At 39.3% G+C, this 25,900-nt stretch overlaps 1 protein-coding gene across 1 annotated transcript in view; it reads right to left on the reverse strand.

The window, feature by feature from the left end:
• Positions 1-3,070: 3,070 nt before the first annotated feature.
• Positions 3,071-25,900, reverse strand: part of ryr2a (ryanodine receptor 2a (cardiac)) — a 133,524-nt gene continuing 110,694 nt past the window's right edge. Inside the window, exons 89-106 of the mRNA XM_063221827.1 lie at positions 25,744-25,825; positions 24,283-25,595; positions 23,837-23,904; positions 22,860-23,004; positions 22,139-22,225; positions 15,942-16,023; positions 14,692-14,831; positions 12,606-12,736; positions 11,949-11,991; positions 11,408-11,541; positions 10,783-10,843; positions 10,499-10,645; positions 9,515-9,649; positions 7,485-7,641; positions 7,032-7,096; positions 5,707-5,807; positions 5,102-5,153; positions 3,071-4,763 (exon numbers count right to left, since the gene is read on the reverse strand). Of these exons, the coding sequence (XP_063077897.1) occupies positions 4,668-4,763; positions 5,102-5,153; positions 5,707-5,807; positions 7,032-7,096; positions 7,485-7,641; positions 9,515-9,649; positions 10,499-10,645; positions 10,783-10,843; positions 11,408-11,541; positions 11,949-11,991; positions 12,606-12,736; positions 14,692-14,831; positions 15,942-16,023; positions 22,139-22,225; positions 22,860-23,004; positions 23,837-23,904; positions 24,283-25,595; positions 25,744-25,825 (3,039 nt within the window). The 3' untranslated portion in view covers positions 3,071-4,667. The remainder of the gene's footprint in view (positions 4,764-5,101; positions 5,154-5,706; positions 5,808-7,031; positions 7,097-7,484; positions 7,642-9,514; positions 9,650-10,498; positions 10,646-10,782; positions 10,844-11,407; positions 11,542-11,948; positions 11,992-12,605; positions 12,737-14,691; positions 14,832-15,941; positions 16,024-22,138; positions 22,226-22,859; positions 23,005-23,836; positions 23,905-24,282; positions 25,596-25,743; positions 25,826-25,900) is intronic.

Below are 25,900 nucleotides of genomic sequence, written 5' to 3' on the forward strand. Positions count from 1 at the left end.
AGATCACTCTTTTTTCAGAAATAAACACGTTTTTTCAAAATGGCAGCCAATGCATCGAAAATTCTCAATAGAGTCTATAACTTTGCTTCTGTTATCCCCATGATGACAAACTTGGTGTCAAAGTATACATTTTTGGGGTCAAGGAATCCAATAAAATATGTCTTGAGTAAAGAAAAACAGTATTTTACCTATAAAATGATAATTGGAGGTAAAATATGCAATTTTTTATTAGAAAAACGTGTCCCCATAGCATATTGCAGTTATACTTAACTAATAATTAAATACATTTCAAATAAGTGTTCAATTAGTGTATTGTACAGAGGGATGGGCAGTATTGCTATTACATCTAATTGAAATACATTTTGAAATACAAAATACTATTTTGTATTTTTATTTCATATAAGTAAATTACATGTATTTGTGTTTTGTATCAAAATACTTTCCTCCGGTATTTTGTGTATTTCACAAAACTACAAATACAAATACTTTGTTCTAAAGACTGTTATTACACAATATGAACACAAGATGGTGCTGTAGGTTAAAAAGTATATGAATGCCCCTAGCTGGATTGGAAGCACATGCTTGGATTTCTTAAGCCTTGACTGCACAGGAAGTTCAATTTGGTTCAAGGTGATTGGCTAATCATTTAATTCATTCCTCAATGAGGTGTTAATGTTTTCCCCATGTCATTCAAACTTGCTTTCAGTTTGCCATTTAGGGCCTTTTGTGTAGAATTGAGATATTACCTGTGCATATTGTTTTAAAACTAGCTGTATAAATTGCGTTCCAATATGCAACCTTGCTTCCTCCACTTCTGCTTGTGGCCTCGTACCAGGAAGTAATATGTCGGGATGACATCACTGACAACAGCATTACATTTAAATATCTCATAAAAGCTTAATTGTAAAGTCTTTGTCTCATTTGCAATTGGGATGGTGAATAGAAAACAGTCCCCTAAAAGTTGTTGTGGCTAGGCTGACAGCTGGGAAACCTAATTGTTTTCTCCACGGAGGATGGGCAAGGCCACAAGCACAAGTGGATGAAGCAAGGTTGCATATTGGAATGCACACATAGAGCCAACCAGTATAGTTGCAATACCCACTCGGGCCACCATGCTATAGGGAGCACAGTTTCAATGAGCAGTATGAGCAATAGGCTACCTACTCTGGCCACCATCCTATAGTGCACTTTTTAAAAAAAGCACTTGTATCTCTACTTTGTCACAGAAATGATTGCTATTCTTATGGCACTGACATGTTAATTCAGACAAGTTAAGTCAAAAGTGAAGGGTGTCCAGTTGAGAGATGTTCTCATTTGCAGGCTTCATAAACCGGCCTCGTCGCCAACGTTGGAATGCAAAGCTGTTTGAAAAATTAGTTATGATGACACAGCCTACAGTATATCTCCCTTATATAGTATTATTCAACTTTTTGGTCTTGTGTTTTCCCCACTGGGATGATTAAGGCCATACATACTTACTTGGCCTACAGCAGGGCCTCTTTCTTTCTTGTTTGAGCTTTCGTTTGTTTTCTTATCATCATTTTATTTCTCAGAATTTAATTATTCAATTAATTTCATTGTGTAAGTCAAATTGGTAGTTTTTGTACACAATGGTTTTTGTTGTATTTGTTGTGTATTTTGTGTTGTTGAAAATACAAAATATTGTATTTCAATATTAGATACTGTTACAGTTATGTATTTTGTATCTTATTTGTAACATTTTTTGCTGAGTATTTTGTATTTGTATTGAAAATACATGTAACTGTATCTTTGCCCATCCCTGATTGTACAGAGTAGTAGGACAACAACAACTATGTTCACAGTTTGAAGTAGGCATGACATACCTACAATAGTGATTAAAACTCATAGCTTAGCGTCAAAATGGCCGCCAATGCATCGAAAAGTCCCTATAGAGTGCCTAACTTTGCTTCTGTTATCGCTATGATGACAAATTAGGTGTCAAAGTATACATTTTTGGGGTCAAGGAATTCAATAAAGTATGTCTTGAGTAAAGAAAAACAACAGTTTACCCATAAAATGGTACTTGAAGGTATACTGTGACAATTAATTGAAAATGAATTGTCAATGAAAAACAATCTTTCACTCCAGCCTTTCAACTAAAGCGCTGGGATAACTGTAGTATACAGTTTAAATAAGCCTACAGAGAAATTTGGTTTAATGCAATGAGGGAGTGAGGGTATGGGGTATCAGGTTTTTTTTAATATATAAAATTAAAAACTTTTTAGACCTTTTTGCTTTACTTCTGACAGCACAGTGGAGGAGAGACGGGGAAGGATCGACAAATGACCCAGGCCGGAATCGAACCCGGGTTGCCGGTGTAGCAACTCTGTGCCCTACCGTTAGGCCACGGCAGGGCAGGGATATCAGTTTAAATCATGCATTATCAAATCAGTTAACTGGTGAGGTTGTTGTATCATCCGGTAGCATACAGAGGCATTTGATAGGCAGGTTAAGCCAATCTCTGAGAAGTCATGTAGAATGTGAGTTTGACCAGACTAAGCGCCAATGAGCTCTGCTGTTGCAATGGCAAGCTATTAGGAGGCTCAGTAAGTGAAGCAAATTAAACAATGACTGGTCCGATCCATTTCAATGGCATGTCTTTTTTTCATACTGAAGACAATTGTGTCTTATTTCTCCTGGAAAAAGACGATCATTTGGTGTTTTGAGCCCTGATACACAGTGTAATCCAAAAACTTAACGGATACCCTTAAGGCGCTTAAACAAGATGTACATAATTATTTGGAATGCAGTACAGTTGCTTCATTCATAGTTAAAATATTTTCATGCATTTATATATTAATATAAACATGCTATATTAATGCTCTTATATTACAGTTTGTAGGTAGGGACATGGATGGTTCAGAATTTCTCGTGATTTGTATTATACATATTCATGAAAAGATAATGGCAATACGCAGCACAGTTTCAATGAGCAGCATAGTTGCAATACCTCCTTTGGCCACCACCCTACACAGTGCACCTTTAATGTGTATGTCAGGAGGCCACTGCTTGTGAGAAGCCATCGTAACAAGAAGATGATCTACAAATGTCAATAAATAATAATTTATTATTTGAAAACCATGCAGATTCATTCAGTCCCGTGTTACAGTTAACATACAGTATATACTAACAGTTCTACACAATACTAATATGCATTAGATTTTATTTCTCCACAACATGGTTTTTGGTCATCAAAAAACTTCACATAAGTAAAACACCACTTTGTCTGGTCTTTGTCTGTCCACTCATTGTTATTATTGCAATGATTTTACATTATTTTGTACAACAACAAAAAAGCTTGCCCATTACTTATGGAAACGAGTAGGCTATGTTATGTATTCTACGCAGTGGTGAAAACAATGGGTGTGATTGTAGATTTTCCAACAGTGATGTCTAAGGTTAGGCCTTCTTGTTCTTGCTGTACCTTTCACATTTTATTATTATTTTAATGAGAATATGATTCACAACTTGAATCGACTATGAGTAAAAGTAAAAATCTGGCTGAAAAAGAAATAGACACACAGCAATGAGGTCATAATTTGATAGCCTTGTACTAGAGTCCCTGAATGGATATTGCTTCAGATCTGAGATTATCAGTGCTCGGTAAAATAAGTTTGGAAATTATATTAGCTTTCCTAGACATATAATGATATTGTCGACACACTTGGAGTTTAAGAGAGAAACCTACACTGAAATATTCTTCAGATACTGTAAATGATCCTTAATCCTATAAAAATGTGATACATAGATCTTGCATTTTTATTTAATCTTTTCCTTAAACTTGCATTATAAACATGCAATTAAACATCTTTTTTGACTAAAGTTTCAAATCTTTCTATATTTCATACAAATTGTAACGCTGCCACTCCATTGCATAATAGCATTGCAAACAATAGTAATGACAAAAATGGACAAATATAAGCTTAAGAAAGGCTATACAAGCCTCTAATCAGAAAATTAACATTTGCACTGAGGGTCAATCTTACTCAATATCAATGAAACGTTGTCCCCACGTCTGTTCCTAAATAAGATATTTTCTCCCCCACATTCCTCTCTCTATATATCTTGCTTATGCACTTAATTTCTTTCACTCACTCACCGACTGAAACACTGCCATGCACACGTTCATGCAGAGAGACAATCACACAATTGCCAAAAACAAAAAATAACAATAAATAAAATCATATCTTGTGGGAACAGATGTAAACTACTACGCAGCGTTGCATAGCTTGATCTAAGCTTAGTAAGGCACTATTTTATCATGTCTTCTGGGTCTACAATCATAACCTCCGCTCTGGTAATCCATCAAATATTTTTTGTTTTGTCTTGATGGCGTTTGATGGACTTCCCTCTTGGACCATTTTGTCACATTCTTCATTTTTCCACCTCGCTTCTCCGTCCGTTTTTGCTTGTCAATGAATGTATATTAAAGCAAAGTATAAAGATCAAGCATCCAGTCATTAAAACACAGTCTCTGTGCTCCAAACAGCACACAGGGGGTTAATTATCCAGAGTAGCATGTATATACAGTACAAAGTCTGAGAAGCATGACAGAGGGCTGAGAGGGAGGCCTCTCGCTTCTTCAGAAAGGGGGGAGAAAAAAACAAGTGCTCTTGCTGCGAAACAAGTCTCTGGTTCTCTGGGCTCTAGTTGAGCTGGTCTTCATACTGTTTCCGGAAACAATCTCCTGCGGGGAAAAACTCCCAGCAACGCTCTTGGTACATTTTCCAGACATATGATTCCTGTTTGATCAAAAAAAAAGTTTTGACATGTTTTTCAACTACTGAATTGAGAAAAAACACAACATCAATTAGAGTGTAAATGAGTTTACTTTCTAACTGCGTTCACTGATAATAACATTATTATCAATGAACGCAGTTACATGTGAACGCAGTTACATGCATGGCTTGTTTAAAATGTAATAATCGTAATTGTAATATTCCGTTTACATGTGAACAGCATTCTGCATCCTGAATATGAATACAGCCACATTCAGGATAAATAAAACACCATTATGAGTAATAGACATTCACAATTGAGCTTCCTAAACCTTCAATTACAATGGAGTAGCTTCATTTACCTGTCCGGTGTGCTCTGTTTCATCTTTATTAATGAGATACATCACAAAAAATCTGCAAATGACAGAAATTACACAGTCAGTGCCATTGCATTAAATGTTATTTTCCCACCAGACTAGCAGGTGTGTGAAACCTTTGCTGCAGAACCTGATAATGTAATAATTCCCAACCGAAAGTCAAGTAAACTTTTTATGTCCTAAGCCAAACAATATTCCCATTAGTTAAGAACTAGATTATAATAATCTATTGCATCTCTGAACATTACTACAAGGTTACTATTGTTATTTTATCTGAATGGGGTCCAGACACATAGACATAGACATGAACATGAGCTGTTCACAGTTGAGCACTTTGGTTCTGAACGTGACCGGTTGTGTGGACAAATGCTCAGCACCGTTCTGGACGGCCAGAAAACAGTCGAAAGGATAGCAACCAATATTGTAATAACCTCCGCCAATGTACTACTAGTCCAACTTTACCAGTCCAAGTCCTAGTTTGGGTTCAAGTTATAAAGCAGAGAACACATCCATTGGTTTCTCTTATCTCTACCTGTACACAGGTGCTTTGATATTTCATTTGAAATGTTTTTTGTTATGTTTTTACTCACAGATAATTTGCCAAATTGTGCTCCTGCAAGGTGTGCGTTTCAAAGCCGTGGGGAACCGTATCAAAATAATCATTCCCTATTCCACAGATGAAACATTTGGTCTGTAATCAGAGGAAATTAACATCATTAAATTTGTCAATACAATACAGTGTCATGCATTCACACACTTAACAATGATCAAAAAGATTTGTTTTAGTAAAGATGGCCCTTGAGAAATGCAATCCTAAATGGTTTTGAAAAGGTTACAGTATGATATGCAGATGTAATTCGATGACATTGTGAACTTGGTTTCCAGAAGTTGTAGTGACTTTAACCTGAGAGTGTATGAACATCGTTCATGGTTTGTCAGAGGTCCCTCTTACCCAACTTCAGTGAAGAGAATACATAGTGCTTCGTGTTTACAACGCGCAGATTAGTGAACCGTAGCAAAGCCTATTTCTAATGAACTGAACTGAGACCACCTCAACAAAGGTCTCAGTATGGCTCACTTCTGGGGGGGTTTGGGAACGATTTGGAGCGTTTTCATATGCTCAGAAAAAGCTGAGTCAAAGGTCTGGTTTCACTTAATTGGATGAAAGTGACCACATGTGAAAATGCCCTTCATAAAGAAAAGAAAAAAGAAAAAAGAAAAAAGAAAAAAGAAAAAAGATGGCCATCTTCCAAATTATACATAGAATGGAGCAGTGTGGCAAAGTGAATTCACAAGTGCCTTTCTCCAAGTTGATGAGCCATTGAAACGTTATCTTAAGGTAGTAGCTTTAAATAATATTCCCAGCATGTAAACCACATGCTGCAAACCAATTGTAAACTAGACAGGTTGAATGAAGCTTTTAATTTCTTTCTCCCCTTAACTTTGTCAGAGAAAATATACCATTGATGCCTTTAGTATTCATGTTATGAGTTGGGAAGTACAGTTGTTGAAGTACAATGTAAGGTTATGAAGACTACAGCAATTGGCAACTTTTTGCAATGGTCATGGTGGTCAAATCATCACATTTCTTCTATGATATTGATGGGGAAAAAAGAACTCGGTAAGGTTTGTGAGGGACTCTCACTTATTGTACATCTGTGTACATCTGTGCATCTAGCTCTGACTGCCCATCATGAACACAGCAGCCTCCAGAGTTGGTGTGTGAATGCGGGAATGTGAGGGCCATGTCTCGTGTGTGTATGTGTATTTTGAAAGCGCTTTGAGTCAGCTCCATTGTTGTGATACTGTGCTACTGTATATAAACATGTTGCATTGTATTGAATTGTATTGTAGTATATGTACTATATGTGTTTATTAGCATTAGCATTAGCATATTACAGTGTCACTTCCTCACCTCCATGTCCTCCTTCACCTGCTCCTGCTGGTCTCGCAGTTCACCAAACGCATCTATGATGAGACCTAAAGACACATGGATGTGGACATTTAAGAAAATATCCTCAGGCACTCTCAGGTCATTAGTCAATGGCTTCAGGCAGATATATGGGGAGAATCAATCATGTGTTTCTTTTGTTGACATTGAAGCATAGGCGTGCACAGACAGGGAGGAGGTGGTGCTGAAGCACCTGCCCCTTTGCCCAACTGGACAAAATAATGCCCTTTTTGAAACTTCTTGTTAAAGCATGTGACAAACATGCCCAGATGTAATATACATATAGCCTCTAAGGCAGCTGGGAGTTCCACATGCCCAACAACCCAACCCCCCCTCCACCACCCTTCGAGCACCTGCCCCTGAAAATGTCTGTGCATGCCACTGCATTGAAGACAAATGTGCGCTCATACTCCTCACCTTGAATAATGGCCAGCAGAATGACAATGACAAAGAAGAAAAAGGTGATGTCGAAGATGATGCGGTAAATCTCGTACTCGTCCCCAGCTGGGTCCTCGATCTGGTCCCCAATGCCACCGCCTGCCCGCACGCCAACGTACATGTGGAACATGTAGCACTGGAAAAGGGCACAAACACACGCGCACGCACGCACAAACACACAGGCACACAGACACACACAGACACACACACACAAACAGTCATGTTTTCTGAACACTCGCCTGTGAAAAATGTTCACCTCTACAATCACCTCTACACCGCCTGCCCGCACGGTAACATACATGTGGATCCTGTAGCAAGGAAAGTGCACAAACACACGCATGCACGCACGCTCGCTCGCACGCACGCACGCACGCACGCACGCACGCACGCATGCACGCACGCTTGCTCGCACGCACGCACGCACAGTCATGTTTTTTGAACACTCACCTATATATGATACATGTTCACCACTATTATGAAAACCCACTCATCTAGAGATCATCCAGCATCCTGAGTGAGCCATTACCCTTATAAAAGAAATATAAATAATACATCTCAAGTCTAATGTCCTTCATCTTCAGTTACTTTTGTTTTGTGGCACAAAACATACCCAAAGAAGAATCATCTAGTGAGGTGCGTCTGTCTATCATCTGAGTTACTAATCCCCAACTTCCTCCGAATGTGTTTTCAGTCTGCCATATTAAGCAATAAACACTGGACTGTGCAGCACTGGAAGACCAACATGGTTCCTCATGATCTCTGATGCATGTGTAGACCTGACCTTTGCTGACTTCCAGTATTTACACATGTTTTAAGACCCCCTCAAGTAGTCCTTACTAGGAAGAAAAGGCAGAACGTTAAGTGCTGTGGTTCACTGGCTGAGGGAGATTAAGACAAGGGGATGATGGGGAGCCTGGAGGGAACACAAAGGACAAGCTCACATATACAGCTGCAAGAAACTAAATATGTGAGCCCTTTGGATTTAGTACTTGGACTTACCCTGGACATGAGCCTAAAATGTGTTCTGACCTACAAAGTCACAGCACTAGATAGACACACATCCCGCTGTAACTAATATTGCACAAAAATACATGTTTTTGTTTTAATTTTTTTAGTTGAAGACACCATGTGAGCATTCACAGTGCAATGTGGCAAGAGAGTATGATTGTGAACCCTTTGTAGCAGGGGATATTATAGTTGAAAAAAGGGCAAATTGTTACGTGATGAATAGAAGCACAAACATTGGTATAAATGATCTTTAGGGTGTATCTCATCATTTCAGAAGGGGTGCCCCAAATTTTAAGTTCATCAAGGTCATTTCAAGGGGAAAGTCCAAGATGGCCAGTAAAATGTAGTAAAATGTTTCATTTCCTGGACATCATGGCTTCATTATGGCCTTTTCACTTCTTCGAAGGTAGTATATAACAACTGCCATTTGACAATATGTGCAATACATACCATGAAAACAATGCCTTCTATGTCTTACTTAGATTCAAAAAGAAGAAAAATGCTGAAAACAATGGTTTTCATGGCAATTATCTACTGAACCAACTCACACAAATAGTTTGAAAAACTTGCAGTTGGTCATATCCATTCATTTCTGGGTTAGTGTGTGTGTGTGTGTGTGTGTGTGTGTGTGTGTGTGTGTGTGTGTGTGTGTGTGTGTGTGTGTGTGTGTGTGTGTGTGTGTGTGTGTGTGTGTGTGTGTGTGGGTAGGTTTGAGAGTGACGGGTCTGGATAGGTTTAAGAGTGACACAGGTTCATTATTAGTAAGCCACAGTCTCTCTGTGTATCTCTCACTATAAAATACCAAAATAGGCAAATTAACCAATATTTGGAGCTGTTTCTCTCACAGAGGACCAATGTAGGCTACATATTATATGAGTAGCCATTTTCTTTTTTTCTCTCCTAAGTCTCAGTCCCTGTTGGAGTTTTTGGGGGCCACCCCTTCTAAGATGACTTTAAAATATATTAAAAAAGTAAATTACATAAACAGATTGCAAACTCACTGTAAGCATATCGTCACACTTCATGTCTGGAGACTCTCCATCTTCACTTTTGTTGTAGAACTTGCGGAAGAAGTTGAAAGCAACTACTGTGTAAAGATAAACCACGACTGCAAGCAACCCAACGGTCAGAACGAGCTGAGAACAAAAGACAGAGGGAGAGAAAAAATAATTACGTACACATACACTGCAATGGACCAAAGTAAGAGTGTGAGTAAGCACACTCATCTATGCAAAACCATTTAATGGGAGGCAAGGGCGCTGTAACAAGTTTTTTTCCTTGATTCTTTATTTCTTAATAATGTTACTGCTGTTGCACTACAGTACACTCATTTGTCTGCAGTAAAAGTTTAGGACTCCTCATTTAGGGAGCCCATGAGTGGGGATGCCAATGCCCCACTGCATCTCTCTTTCCGGCACCTGTGATGGGAGGCTGTGGCATGACTAAAGCTCAAACCCATGGTGGACCATAAAGGTGGTCAAGTGCCAAAATGTGGAGTATGGCTAGATGGAATACTAACATATTTGGAGCATGATAAGATGTCTAAAACACAGGGACCACGTTTACATTGTTTTTAATTCTATAGTTCATTCATTAAGCTGCATTTTGAATTAAATTGAGTTCATTCTGAATTAAATGTGTCATGTAAGCGAGGCCAGTGTAAATTCTGCATTCTTAGGGCCAGGAAGTCTATCAGGATCAGACCAACAAATGACATGTCTTCAGTACATGTCAATGATAGTTTGAGCAATACATACAGCTGTATTTTCAAATTGAAAATGAAATTAAGTGATACAACACTGTCACTGTTATTTGCTTAAACGCACAGACCATAATCAAACTTGATCATTTACTTCATCTGTCTCTTGGAAAACCCATATCCATGTGTGCCTTCTTGCAAGAAATACTGTGTATTCCAATCTACAACAGAGGAGAACTTTTCTTTAGACTGCAATGTCATTTATGCAAATGTCCCGTCTGTCTACCTGTTTTCCATTGTGCGTAACAGAGGACAGGATTGTTCTCAAGGTCTTGAAACCCATGGCAATGTCGAGGAGATGTGCTGCAAAGAAGAAGTTGTTGTAGTGTCCCAGGATGGACATGGTCATGTACCAGGCCAAATAGAGGAAGGACTGCGGAGACAGGGGAACAAGAAGAAAAAGAATGAATAGAAAAGGCATAGATTCTGTGCAGAGAAAAGAAACTGAAAGTTGTAGATTGAGGAAACTGAGATTGAGATTGGAGAGAATAAACAAAAGGGATAAATTACATTGTCTGTGAAGACGACTCCTAATTTCCAAATCTGGTACTTCAGATCAACAGAGTTTATTCTGTAAAGAAGAGAGGTAAATAGAAACAACATTATTAACTTCTTAACAATGGCAATCACTGAAGTGCAATTCTGAAGTATAGTTGAGCTATTGGGGGTGGGGGTGTACGACTGCGTGACTAGTCACGACCAAATTGTGCGACCTAGCACGACTAGTCCAGTTTATCACACTCAAATTGGTTTGATTTCACCCTCATCCAGAGATTGTGTATACAACATTGCCCGGACTAAGACAATGATTCAATTTTCAGCAAGTGCGTGTAAACGTGTGTTGTGAGATCTTCCATTAATGTGGTTTGACACTCTGTTATGGGACTTTGGCCTACAGAGCCAGCAATCTAGTCAATCTAGTCCGTCTTTGAACATCTTGTAGAGCCACAGAATATTCTATATTCTACATAATGTGCCTCAGTTCATGAGAAACCAAATGCTAAACAATTATTTTCCCCAAAATACAGTTTTTAAAAAAATCAGATGTATAATTGTGTTTTATGATACTAAAAACACACACACATAAGGCTTACATTCTGTGTCTTTTTTGCAGTATAATGATCATTTCACTCACACAGCAGCAAATGAACTGTCCTTTTTGGGTTTCCTCTTCTCGTGGGCGTCACTGAAGTCCAAGGCTGCTTTGTCCATCCCCAGCAGTTCGCTGATGCGGTCGTGCCCGTAGAACTCGCCATACTTGTCCATGACCTATACAAGCACGAGTACAGGTAAAGGTAAGTACAGGTTTACACTGGTACATGTACCGTGCAGTTTTTAATATCAACAGCACCTTGAATTAAGGGGAGGAGGATCTTGTCTATTAGATTACATAATTAACTTACTTGCTAACTTATGGGTGTTGTGCCTCCCCAAGGCAGATAATACTCCACATTTTCCTCAAAATTATGTGGAACATGACTATCATATTAATATCAGATGAAAATAATTTTCTCTCATGACAAAATGGCATAGATATGTTTTTCAAGTTTTGCAGAATATCAGCAGGGTAGACCTATTTGTTTCTTCAATACTAAGGCAAGAAACATCTGGTCGCCCTGTGCAGTCTAGACAGTATGATGACACTAAAAAGGTCTTATTTTTTTAATCCAACTTACCTTTCTTTTCACAAACTTATCCCAATAATTATTTGGAAATGACCTAGAAGAGCAATGAAATAAGCACAGTTTAGTTCCATCATAAAAGCCAAAGTAAAACACAAGGTGATGCATGAAATAATTGGCGCCAGTTTCAGGTCAACATTCGCACAATCGCATTGGGAGAGCAAAAAGGTCTGTACTACCACCCCCTCACTTTGCACTGACCTATGTCTCATTATCAGGCATTTAATTGTTTAATCTGTGACTCAGTGCTACCACCTAGTGGTGAAACTGTTGTGACTTGTGTCAGCAAAGTGTGAGATTGTTAGCATGAGAAACAGAAAATGTAATGTAAGAGATCATCAACATCACAAGTAACATTACATTACACGATTCAACCTGAATCTATTTCTTAATCAGTTGCTTACATTTCTGAGAAACGAAAATGAGACGTGGAAAACTTTGTTTAACTTGGCAGTTGACAGGTAAGTATACATAAGTTTCATGTTTAGAAACATTCATGTTGTGAGGACGGGCAAGATGCTAAGCAGCCAAACACGTGAGCTGAAGAGAACACAGCCAGGTGTGCGCAGCCGGAGGTGTTTACAAACGTGCAAACCATGTATATAACAAGGGATAAGTAAAATCTGCGGCTGTTGAAGTGTCCACACTCACTGAGTATTGATGACCAGCCTGTCCCACTGTCCTTTGATGTCATCCTCAGAGGGTTGCTCGGTGATGTACAGGCCATCAAACTCCAGCTTTCGAGCCACCTCTTTCTCCCGCTTAAATATCACTAATGGAACCTGAGTGCCCATATCAAGAATCAAGTTAATTCATTAATCATGCAGCTATATTTAAAAATAAGATTGCTGTACAATAGTGCACAAATATGAGTTAAAAGAAATGTGATGTGCAAGACCGCAAACATTACACTGCAAAAAGGACTGGGTACAGGCTGCTTTCTATTGTAGGATGGAGACTGTGTGCCAGTCATAGAAATCTACTTTCTCCTAGGCTACAGGCTGCTGTGGGCCCTCCCCAAAGGCAAATTTTGAGACAAATTTATGTAGACTGTGTCATAATTATAAGCTAGAAATTTAGGATAACATGTCTACCAACTGAAAAAAGATTTTTTCATTAATGGATCTTTTCACAATTTTGCAGTTTTTCACTCTTGGCCAATCAGAGGCCCCCTAGCAGATGGGGGCCCCCAAGGCTGCATCCATATCCAGCTTGTGTACTAACATTCCCTACCTCTGCCACTTCTGATCTGCCTCAAGTGATCTACATCAGTTACTCAACTCTCCTCTCTTCTGATTGGTCATGTACTAACGTTCAAACCTGGCACCTTTTCTAAAGCTCTCCAGTTTCTTCCCAACTCACTGGGCCCTTCTCAAAACCTAGGACAGTGCACTTCCAAGTGTATCAGCCTAATTAGTCACATCCAGTGATTGGATACTCTTTATTAGTCACACTCAGTGATTGGATATTCCGTAGAATTCACCAAAGAGTATCCAATCACTGGGCGTGACTAATTAGGCTGATACATTTGGAAGTGCACTGTCCTAGGTTTTGAGAAGGGCCCAATGCTGCACAATTCCTCACAACCCACCTCCTGACTAGCTCCACCCTGTGGTGTAGTAGAGCATGACAAAGGCTACTCTGTCTTCCTGCCTGCTTCTCTTAATGGGGATCAGCTCTCCTAATCTTAAATGGTCTGATGTAAATATTGCACAGTAGTAGAAACTAGCTTTTATTTTACCACATTTGTATTGTTTCACCATATTGCTATTGTCTTACATAGGCCTAGATACCTAATTTTATATATATTTATTAATCTACTATCATTTTTTTGTCCCTGTCTCTCTATAATAATAATAATAATAATAATAATAATTGTATTTGTATAGCACTGTGTCATACAAGGCATGTAACTCAAAGTGCTTAACAAATGGGAAAAAAAACATTGTTAGAGATAGATTTAAAAGGAGAGGTATAGAGGAGAGGCAGAAAAAGCAGGAAGGCAGAGGAAGAAGAGATAGACAGAGAATGTAGAGTCATAAGGTCAACTTAGGTTAGGACCAGGATTCTTAGATGTGTAAGGTCCATAGTGGCTGTGCCTATCATAAGTCATAGATAGTCACACAGAGATTGGGCGCTCAGGTGCGGCCCCTGGTGGCATCAGGGGTGAGGAAAAACTCCCTTTCGCTCTATGTGACACCTTGTCTAAATGTTCAGTGTTGAATACTTGTATGATATGTGTGTCCTAAATGTTTTAAATGTTTTGTAGATGTAGATGTTATCTAATCTCATCTCATCTACAAGTACTGTAGCTTTTAGATCATTTTTGATTGGAATTGAATACCAAATTAAATTACTTTGAAATTACATTGGTAAGTTATACAAAAGTAAATTACTAAACCATTTAGTAGCAATGGCGGCCATATTGAAAAATGGGCGCCATATTGAATTTTTGCATGGCCAGCGTTCCAGCAACCCCCCCCCACACACACACACACACACACACACACACACACACACACACACACACACACACACACACACACACACACACACACACACACACACACACACACACACACACACACACACACACACACACACAAAAAGTGACCTTTAGAGAGTATCTGTGCCAAATTCTGTACTTTTGTACCAAAGTTAACAATTCTCCTGAAATATGTCATTAACCTACTCTACTACCACCTTAAATGCTTTAATGCTGTACATGGACACCAACCTTCAAGCAGTAGTATCCTATGATGCAGCAGAAAGAGATGACAGTGTGGAGGATGGCCAGGATGCGCAGGGTGGGCTCCATGTAACCACTGCTCTCCTCCAGAACAAAATGTACCGTCATGGTGTCATCAGATGTAGAACCTGGAATGACAATAGATTTTGCCAGACGATCAATTGACCAAGCAATGATTGGGATTAACAATAATATCAGAGTACTAAGTAAAAGTAGTAGGCTGCTTGTTGTACTCAAGTGTGGGCTATATGGTTACTGCAATGTACAATAATGTATTATCGGTAGGTCTTTGTGTATTTTTTGCATTTGTATATTTATGAAAGCTGAGAGACACCTTAATTCCCTTCGGGATTAATAAAAGTACTCTACTCTACTATAGTACTCAGGGGCGGATCTAGCCATTTAGGGGCCCTAGGCGAAATATAAACATGGGGCCCTCAAAAGTCTTTATATAGACATAAAATTCTGTGTTTTGGTGCTATTGTAATGTTTCGTCTCTTATATATCTTCGATTACTTTACGTAAGTGACAAATTAAGATCAGGCCTACTATTTTGTGTGTTTACCGCTACTGGTGTGACAGATGGGGGCCCCTATGGAGGACAGATTTGATCTGAGCCCCAGGCAATTGCCTAGGTTTGCCTAATGGAAAGTCCGCCTCTGCTAGTACTCTAAGGCCGGGGACATGCTTGCTGTGTGCCTAAAACTATGCCTGGAACCACATGTCACGAGTGCAAATTGCTTCAGGACGACCGGAGCACTTTGCACAATACTGAAGATATCATCTAGGGGGCCGATAGCCAACAACCACCATTATTTGACTGTACCGCAAACTCAACATGTAAGTTCAGAAGATCGCCACTCACGGTTTTGTAAATATTGCCCCGCACAAACGCGTATGTGTACCTTGTGTCAGGCGCTCTCCTATGTGCCAAATTGACATGAAAAATGTAATGCATTCATGCATGAAACGTGCCCGCGCAAAATGATTTTCTTAGGTAGAGGCAAAGATTGATTATCTTTGGTAGAGACAAAGAGAGAGAGAGAGAGAGAGAGAGAGAGAGAGAGAGAGAGAGAGAGAGAGAGAGAGAGAGAGAGAGAGAGAGAGAGAGATAGACAATGAAAATTTTAAAAAGTTTGCAAATTGGAAATTATTGTGTCCAGAAAAGTTATTGAACAGGTTAAGAAGTTATTGACAATTAATTGATTTATTTAAGTAGATAAGTGTTGCAGGCCTACCCAGAGGGTTCCAATGCATGCCTGTGTCTACTGGACTTCTAAACACCTGCTTCTCTTCCACCACAGCTGAGGATGTGGACACCTGAGGACAAAAGAGAACCACAATTAGCATTATTGTGGTCAAAGAAAAGAGAGACAGAAATGCATGCTTAACTAGATTGCATTCTCACAGAAAATGCTGGAGGTGGGTTTGCCTTTTTGGGCAGAGATGAGCAGTTTTATTTTTGATATCTCTATCCCTAAATTAAAAACAAACTATTATGGAGAAAACAAAGCTAAAAGAAATGTTGGAAAAAATCCATCCACCCAGTCAGAAGTTATGGGCCAAACAATTCAGCCATCTTGGATTCAGCCATCTTGAAAGTGTTGAAGCTCCGCGTTTTGGGGATATACTAAATGACATACATGGTATTTTAAGTTGGCCAAGGAACACTGCATATGATATAAATTTGAAAATCAACATGGGTCCGAGTGGGATTCGAACTCACAACCTCCATATCTTTAATCCAGCACCTTTGCCATTGATACTAAATGACATACATGGTATTTGAAGTTGGCTAAGGAACACTGCATATGATATCATTTTGAAAATCAACATGGGTCCGAGTGGGATTCGAACTCCCAACTTCCATAGCTCTAATCCAGCACCTTGAGCCAAGCAGCTGGCTGTCATAAACATTCCAGCGAGACAATATCAGCTTGCATTGAAGAGCTGAACAATAGACTTCTAGAATGGTGTTGCAGGTGCTCGTTAAGAATAGAATGTTGAGAGAAAGGTTGCGTTCGGATCGGAAGGCAGTGACTCGATGACTCCCTTCCTACATGAACAGGTCTCTGATCAGACAGATGAAGTTAGCTGATGAGGCGGTCGTTTCGAACGGCACTAACTAGTGTGCTGCCCTGCGCATTTGATCTTACGGCCATTCCATGGCGGGAGTTACGTTCATCACGTTAGCGCTTAGCTTACGCATGCTATTTGAAAGGTGAATGACCGCCAGACGGCGGAATCGTAAAATAGGCTATAAATAGATCTAGCGACGGCATATTTAGATACTACGGTATAATGTTGATTTATCACTTCAATTCTCAATGTCTGTGTACATAAGTGTCAGAATAAAGAGTATTATAAGGTAGTAGCTTGGGTAGTAGCCATGTTTGTTTTTCAGGTTTCCTGTTGAGAGGGAGGTGGCGCACAGTATTTTGGGTACAAACACAGCCGAAGGCAGCCAAGTCAGCATCGGATGCTGCCCTCAAATATCACCGTTACGTCCACAAATGCAGTCAACTACCAAGGGAGGAAATAATCAATTTTTCGTTTCGATCCATATTTCATGACTCGATGTCCAGTTAGCTCACTGGAAGGACAGCTGCCTTCCCTGTTTCGAACGAACCCAAAGTGACAGTTGATGTAAACTTTTATTGGCAGCACCTGTTCTGATTGACTGTATGGCAGTTAGTATTGTGCTCTAAGGCAGAGGGCAGAATCAAAAACAGTTTCTAGGTCTTAAGCTTGCTGTTGTTAAAAAACTAAAAAGAATTGGTACATGTGTTCACAGATTGGAGTCATACATGTGATCTTTCTAACAGTCTTTGAATGAAGTTAATAGGTTAAACGGTTCAGTCACAAATGGACCTCTTGTGGAACATGCACTGACCTCTTGAAAAAGGCACTTCAAGAGCCAATGGGAAAAGCAATGGGGCCAGCCCTGCCGTTTTAACACACCTTCATCAGACATGAAACTTTCACAGTTTGGGGACATCTCATAGGGGTCGCTAACAGCGCATTTATTACAATTCTAGGTGAAAGTCTTGATGTTTTCTGAACGAAAAAGCCTCCTACACTCTGATCTGTAGAGTGGCGGAACCTTGGTTCACGAAGGTTCTGCCATTGTTTTCAATGGGGACCCAAACTTGCACAAAATCGCCAAAAACGGGAAAACGACAAGAGACACGGACACGCTATAGCACAATGATCTCCAAGCCGAGCCGGTCGTTTTAGTGTTTGAACGGTGTCTCTATCTCGAAAGGCCTAGGAGGAGATCCATTTTCTATTTTTACTGCCCTGCACAAGAAAGCAACAAAGCAAGCAAGCAAGCAAGCATAAACGTACTTAGAGATTACTAGAATCGGGCCTTGCTCTGCAAGCCCGCTTAATAATAATAACTAAACAGGACTTAGAGATTACTAGAATCGGGCCTTGCTCTGCAAGGCCGCTTAATGAACTGTACTTAGAGATTACTAGAATCGGGCCTTGCTCTTAATTATGGAAAAACCATTATACAGTGCAGCGTGTACCCTCCTACTGCTGATTAGGTCGGCGGCGGGCCTATTCACTATTTGCTGAAAATACTACTGTATATCGTAACAACATTGCTATGACAATACCGACCGAGAGCCTTAAGTAACAGATTAAGACATAGCCATTACAATTTTGGTGACAGTAAGGTGATATAGGCTCTGCAATAAATAAGCAATCCGCTGAAAATACTACCACAAGAATACACATTTACAAACCCCAACTCCGATGAAGTTGGGACGTTTGGTAAACAGTGAATAAAATCAAAATGCTATCATTTTCAAAACATTCAATCCATTCATTAGATGGAGAATAGTGAAAAGACAACATATTAAGTGTTAAAACCGAGAAAAAATATTGTTTTGGGGGACATATGTAATCATTTCTAATTTGATAACTGTAACACATCTCAAAATAGTTGGGACAGGGATCAGTGAAATGTAATAAACATCCAAATAAGATAAAACAACAAAGAAGAACATTACAAAATGAATTGTACTGACGGACAATATAGGTGTCCAGGTATAAGATCATCACAGAGAGGCTGAGTCACTCAGAATTAAAGATGCAAAGGGAATAATTACCATAGTTATTATATACATTTTTGAATTCCCTTTGATTTAACACGATTGAGTGTATATAAGACATATTTTTGTTAATAAAATCATTGTATAGGTTCATGACATCATGAAATATACAGTTGAGGACGATATTATTAGCCCCCCTCCTGAAATTAGACATTTCTCTTGATTTCTCAGTAAGAATGACCATTATTAACCGTTTCTGTTATTCTGGAAACAAATACACTGATGGAGATAATGTTCAATGAGTTGAATTTGGATTTTTCTATTGTTACGATGAGTTTAAACAAAAAAGGGTAAAAATGACAAGGACAAAATTATTAGCCCCCTGATCATTAATAGTCAATATGGCGGCATTTATGAACCAAAACTGACAACAGGCTCTGATAAGTTGCTACCTAGGTTGGCACATGCCCCACTAGGGATTTTGGCCCATTTCTTCACTGCAAAGTGTTCTTGCTGGTCCAAATCACATGGATGCTGAGCATAGTCATTAACCACAGACTCTCAATGAGATGAGGATTGGACTATGAGCGGGTGATTCCAATATCGTGGTTTTAGTGTCCTTGAAGAACCTTTGAACTAATCTAAATGTATGCTTTGAGTTACAATGTTGTTGGAAGACCCAGCAATCCAGATTCAGACCCAGACTCCCTGTGTCTGAGGCTGAATAACAGACTAAACTTGATGCCCCACCACTGTGTGTAACTGTAGAAACTGCTTGGCCTCATTAGACCAAAGAAGCATTGGACACCTGCCTAGATGATTGTTATTGACCTGGCCTCACCTGGAGTTTTTTCCCCCACCAAGAAAGACAGTTGTTAGTGCTTGTCATCATATTGGGCTTTGGGGCCGTCATCACAGAAGAACCCCTTTACTAAAGGCAGTGCATATCAGAGTGTTATTGAGCTTTGCCTGTGAACATTTGAAAGTCAAAAATGAGTTTTGAACATCTCTGCTTTCATCTGATGATATTCAATTGCACCTGCTTTGATGCATGAATTCTGCTTCTGTCAGGTGAAGAAAGGGATAGGCCTTGAATCTTATAAGATGGTTTCCACAATTAAACATGGTGGTGGATACATCATTCTGTGGCAGCCTCAGCCACAGGAAACCTTGTTTGGGTGTACGGCACCATAAAAACTGAAAATTGTGATAGAATGTGGAAAGTGACCTTGCAAAAAATATGCTCATAGAGGGAGCTAAGATCTTCACTGGATCTTTCAATAAGATAATAACCCAAAACTTGCATCCAAAATAGTTCAAATGTTCCTCAAGGATACTAAAACCATGGTCATGGAGTGGTTCAGACCTCAATCCTTTAGATAGTATTTGAAGAGTGCTGAAAATGAATGTCCATCCTCAACATCGATGCCATTTGGACCAGCTTAACTATTTGTGGCGAAAAAAATGGGCCAAAATCCCTGGTAGGACATGTGCCAACATAGTTAACAACTAATCAAAGTGCCTGGTGTCAATTTTTGTTCATAAATGGCACTGTATTGACTATTAATGATAAGGGGGCTAATAATTTTGTCCTAGCCATTTTTACACTTTTTTGTTTAAACTCATTGTGAAAATGGAAAAGTCCAAATTTAACTTATTGGATACTATCTCCATGGTGTATTTATTTCCAGAATAACACACATTTATTAATAATGATCATTCTCAATGATCAATGAAGAGATATGTCTAATTTCAGGAGGGGGGCTAGTAATATCGTCCTCAACTGTATATTGGCTGTAGTCTCACTCTAGTACTCCAGGAATTAGAGCTATTGAAAATTGACCATATTAAGAATGCTTAATGCATGAAAATGATACAGGGGTGCAACATTCTCCTAAGCACCTGAGCTCACTTGAAATAGACCCAGAAGACATGGGAAACTGTCCTTTGCTTACAGAAGTCAGCAGAAGTTGTAGAAGTCCATTCTTTTTGACAATAATAGAGCATTGCACATCCTGTGCTACAGTGAAAATGGACCATCCAACTTGTGTTAGTGCTAGCTTCAAAAGTCAGCCTCCATGATGGCATGCGGGTGCAGTAGTGCATTGGTTAAGATGTTCTCACTCATCTGTAGAGTTAAATACAGTGCTGAATGGTATAATGGGTTTTAAACAGCATGAAAAGCCACTCATGCATTATATTTTGAAGGGAGATCTTCGACTACTGCCACATAGTAAGGTCAAATTGCATTCTCTACTATGTTTTAACAGTTTGGCTCCATCATAAGGACCAGCAGGTGATAAAATGTTGGGTTTTTGGTCAAGACCTGTCACACTATAAGCACTACAGAAAGGAAAACATTGCAAAACATGACAAGGAATACACCCACCATTTAAGCTGGTGAAATCATGTCCAAGATAGGAATTAACACTGTTTTTTATATAAAATCATCTCATCGGTTAATGTATTTACCTGTTAAGTGTTGTCTTTTGTTTTGTTTTTAGTCTTCCTCGACATTTGCTGCCATTTATTGTCCCCGTCCCAACTCTTTTGAGACGTGTTGGATTTATCAAAATAGAAATGAGTACATATGTCCCCCAAAACAATCTTTTTTCTCGGTTTTAACACTTAATATGTTGTCTTTTCACTATTCTCCATCTAATGAATAGATTGAATGTTTTGAAAATTATAGCATTTTAATTTTATTCACTGTTTACCAAACGTCCCAACTTCATCGGAGTTGGGGTTTGTAGGTTTTAAAATAACTGGAACAGAAGTAAAAACTACCAGGCACTTTACCCACTGCTAACTTGGCTTTGAAAATATTACATGATCCATTGCACCCCATACTGGATACTTTCTCAGGTACAGAGGAAATAGAGGCTTAACATCCTTTGTGCCTAGAAACATTCAACTGATAAACAAGTAAAGTTCAGATGTAATAGGATTTTTAAAATGTAAACGTTTATTTACAATTGTTGGTATTTTACTCTAATCTACTCAGGTATGCTTTTTAGACTTGTCTTTGTGCACTTGTGTAATTATCTATATTTCCAAGTGTTTTTTTCTCTGGCTCCTAAACTTACAACAAATTCCATTCAGGGCGATAAAGGTTTTCATTCATTCAAGATTACAGAATGTTGCTTTACACACACATGACATGTATCAGAATTAATTTAAGATGATTTCTTCTCCAACAAAATTAACAAAATTGCCTTTGACTTTGATCATTGATATGTAGACAATAGTTTGACCACAGGAGGAACAGTGCTTCTGTAAAGGGGAAGCTGATGTCAATCAATCAATCAATCAATCAATCAATCAATCAATCAATCAATCAATCAATCAATCAATCAATCAATTGTTAAGGGTACCTTATAGAACAGAAGGATGAAATTGATCGCAAAGGCCACGAACAACGCCAACATCCTCATGTTGTAGAAGTTTCTGGCAAAATAGTTCTACAAAGGAAAAAACACATAATGCCCTAAGTTAGTCTGTGGGGAGTCTCTGAAAGTCGTCCATGATCCAGATCACATTGTTCAAAAATTTAAGTTACATGCAACTTGCAAGTGACATGAGGTTCTACAGTATGCTGCAATCCTATGGCAGCCATGCCCCTTTAGGAGAATAGGAGAATGACTGGAGTTCAATGGAAAGTCATGTCCATTTAAGAGACCAGGCTTGAACCCACATTGTTGCATTGGTGACAGGTGGTATCATTCATCTTGATTACCATGTTGAAAATCTTCAGTAAAAAAACAATGCCCCAAAATAATGCTCTCAAGACACATTCTTTGCTATTTCTAAATTTACTCATGTTGTAGCTTCATAGGTTACGTTTTTTAAAAAGTATTTTTGGGGCCTTTTCAAGCTTTTATTTTTGTTTACCTGAGACAGGACAGTGAAGGTAGTGACAGGAAGTGAGATGGGAGAGAGAGTCAGCATGAGTCAGCAAAGGGCCCGGGCCGGAATCGAACCCGGGTCGGCTGCGTAGTAGACTAGTGCCCTACTGTTACTGTTGGCCACGGTAGGGCCATATTAGATTATGCTAACTAAAGACAATGGACTGCACAACGTTTTGCAGGGTCTTACAAGAAGTTTCCGCTGATAGACAATGATTTTTTTGAAGAGAAGAGATTCCTGAAGGTCTGGCTCCTCTGATTTGAAGACGTGCACCGGCCTGGGCCTCGGCTTTGGCTTAAGCTCTTTCTTGTCTTCTTTCTCTACATGTTCCTCTCTGAAAACAATGAAAATCACAATCACGTGTGAAAATAAAACAAGATAAAATAAGAGTGTAATAAATAATATATAATAATAAAATACATGTAATAAAATGTATTATATATAAAATAATGTAATAAAAGTGTAAGCGCCCAGTGTTCATAACACACTGTAACCACACCCATTAAGTTATGATGCTTTCATAAAGTACATACCTGTACGTAGAACAAGAGCGTTGTTAGCGTCGTTAATGAATTATTCATAAGTGACCTTACTTTACTTAGAGGCTGGAAGACTGTCGTTCCTGTGAGTCAGCATACGTTGCGAAGTGGTTTATGAGACATCTTGTAGGGCTTTTAAACTTTGCGGTCATTACCAACGCCATCCCTCCCCTCAATAAATACAACCTTTCACTGCCTCTCAGGCCTGCAAATTTCCCTTAGGCTGATAGATTTAACACTAGTAGTTGGTATTACTCTGACTTGGTTTTCACTTTCTTGATCTTGACTTGCCCAGAGATTCTGGAACAGAGCACTCTAGAATCTTTGATCTTGGTTAGGTCTTGACTACCTCGGGTCTTGGTGGTCTGGCTTATGCAGTCTTATCTACGAGTCTATCGTGCAGTTAGGCAGTAAAGCGTTAAAAAGGTATAAAGCACAGTAATATGCCTTGTGCAGTCATGAACATGTGTGAGCCGTTGTGAATACTTCACAAATGCCCTACTACAGTATGAAGCAGTTTTGATTGTGTTTATAACATGTTATGAACACTGGATTCATAGAAAATTTTGCCAAAGTTGTTTTCTTTTTTGTAACATTGCATGCAATGGCAATATGGCTTGAACATACTCTGCTTTTTCTGATTGTGTTTTAATCTCCTCCATTTCCTCTTTCTTCTCACTCGAAGTCTCTTTTTCCTGAAACAACACAAAAGTTTATGCCTCCTTCATATCATTCATCTGTACATTATTTTTTTCATTGTTGGTTTATCAAGTACAAATGAAGAGCTTTGTGGTAAAATTACTTATATTCACTTCGGAACATTTTGGGAAATTGACATTTTTGTATTGGGTATTAAATTCCATTGCATTGCGAAATGCATTTTATTTATTTTTAGAAACTATAAAATATTTGAAAGGCAAGAGTTCACACACAATGCAAAAGTCTGCATTAAAGTTTAAGTCACATAAGTCAACATAACTCTTCAAATATATCTCATTATCCTCATTCATTATAATACCTTATTTGTTTCTTCTTATTATTCATATAAAATAAAAAGGGCAAATGTCAAGTACCTGATGTCGTCTTCTAAGCTCAGGGGAGGAGCTGGGTGCAGGGGCCGCTGGAGAGCTGAGCACATCACTCAGGCTGGCATTTGGATTGTGAGGCATGATTTTGTACTGTCCTCCTTCTCTTCGCAAATCTAAACCAAAGATGTCCGAGAGAACCTCCGTTTCTCCCGTTGCGGCGGTCAGATCAGCTAGGTCCTCCTTGGTTGTGACCTTTTCAAACGATCTCTTTTCGCCACCGTCGTCAGCCTCCACCCGAGCCTCGTCCTGCGTCGGGTCAGGCATGCTGGTCAGCAGCTCCGACATTTTCATGGTGTTTGTGCCGTCCAACATATTGCCCCCAAGAAAGGTGTTGTACATGATACGGAAGAAGCCACGCGATACACTGAATGTGAAATGCAGGAGCCCAATGAGAACGCTCCAGTAAAAAGCAGCAAGTGCCATCACCATGTCTTGCAGTGTCATTTTCTTAGCCCTTTTCATTTGTTTCTTCAAACTTTTCATGGAAAGCACCTTCATCAGCAAGATCACATTGTAGCGTAGTGCCAGGAGGGCTGATCTTACAGTGGTTACAGAAAAGAAGGTCATCTCTGGACCCTCCTCCTCTGGCTTCTCCCCACGTTCTCCATCCTCCTTACTGGCCAGACGGTCACTTGCGTCTGACATCTGCGCTGCAAGCTGCATTTCAAAAATCGTGTCCTCACAGAAATTAACAAAAAGCTCCATCTTCTCCTTCTCACCGCCTTCGTTCACAACATCAAAGATGAACTGCCGTTTGGACTCCTTGACCTGGGGCTTTTCCCACTGTGTGCGACTAGATTCGCTGATTTCAAAGTAAACTCGCTCTATGCGCTTTGCACTGCCCATGATCTCAATTCGCCCCAAGAAAGGCTGAAAGTAATTCAGCACACTATCAGCCAACTCCAAGAAAGTCTGAAGGCGCGAATCGTTTGGCATGTGCTCCGACAAGTTGGTCAAAAGCACAGCCACGTTGAAACCAATGTCTTTTGCTGGTTCATGGAACCTTTCCACAAACTCCTCGTAGTCAAGAAGCTCACTCTCATCAGTCTCCACACAGGAGAGGAGGAAGTCTGTTTCAGACTGTGTGTAGTGCTTGTGGCTCTCCATAGCTTTATGGAAGTCACGCTTGGAGATAACTCCTTTGCCATCCGGATCATATTCTTTGAAGGCGTCAGAGGACGTCAGGTCTTTAAGCTTGAGGAACATGTCAAAAAATTTAAGGATCATCTCCACATTGTTGGAAGACTCTACCAACATGTCCACCATTTGCTTGCCAATAGTCCCATTAACAACATTTCCTGTCAAAAGATGATAGTCGGATGTCACACAAATGATAAATAAATAATCTTTACAATGACACACTGCAGATGTGTTAAATATATGACGCTACATTTCATACAACCCAGCAAATAAAGAACCAGCCAAATAAAAGAACTCGAACACCACCTTCCAACATGGACAGCAGCATCACAACCATGTCTTTCTGAAGATCCATCAGCTCTTTCAGCAAGTCAATTTGACTAGAATCCTGCAAATCAGTAAAGGTTTATGCGCTAAGTAATGCCGAAGTGCCCAAGAATAGTTAATTTAGATAGCAAGAGAG

Source organism: Engraulis encrasicolus, chromosome 17 (genome assembly GCF_034702125.1).
Source record: "Engraulis encrasicolus isolate BLACKSEA-1 chromosome 17, IST_EnEncr_1.0, whole genome shotgun sequence".
In the NCBI taxonomy this organism is placed as follows: domain Eukaryota; kingdom Metazoa; phylum Chordata; class Actinopteri; order Clupeiformes; family Engraulidae; genus Engraulis; species Engraulis encrasicolus.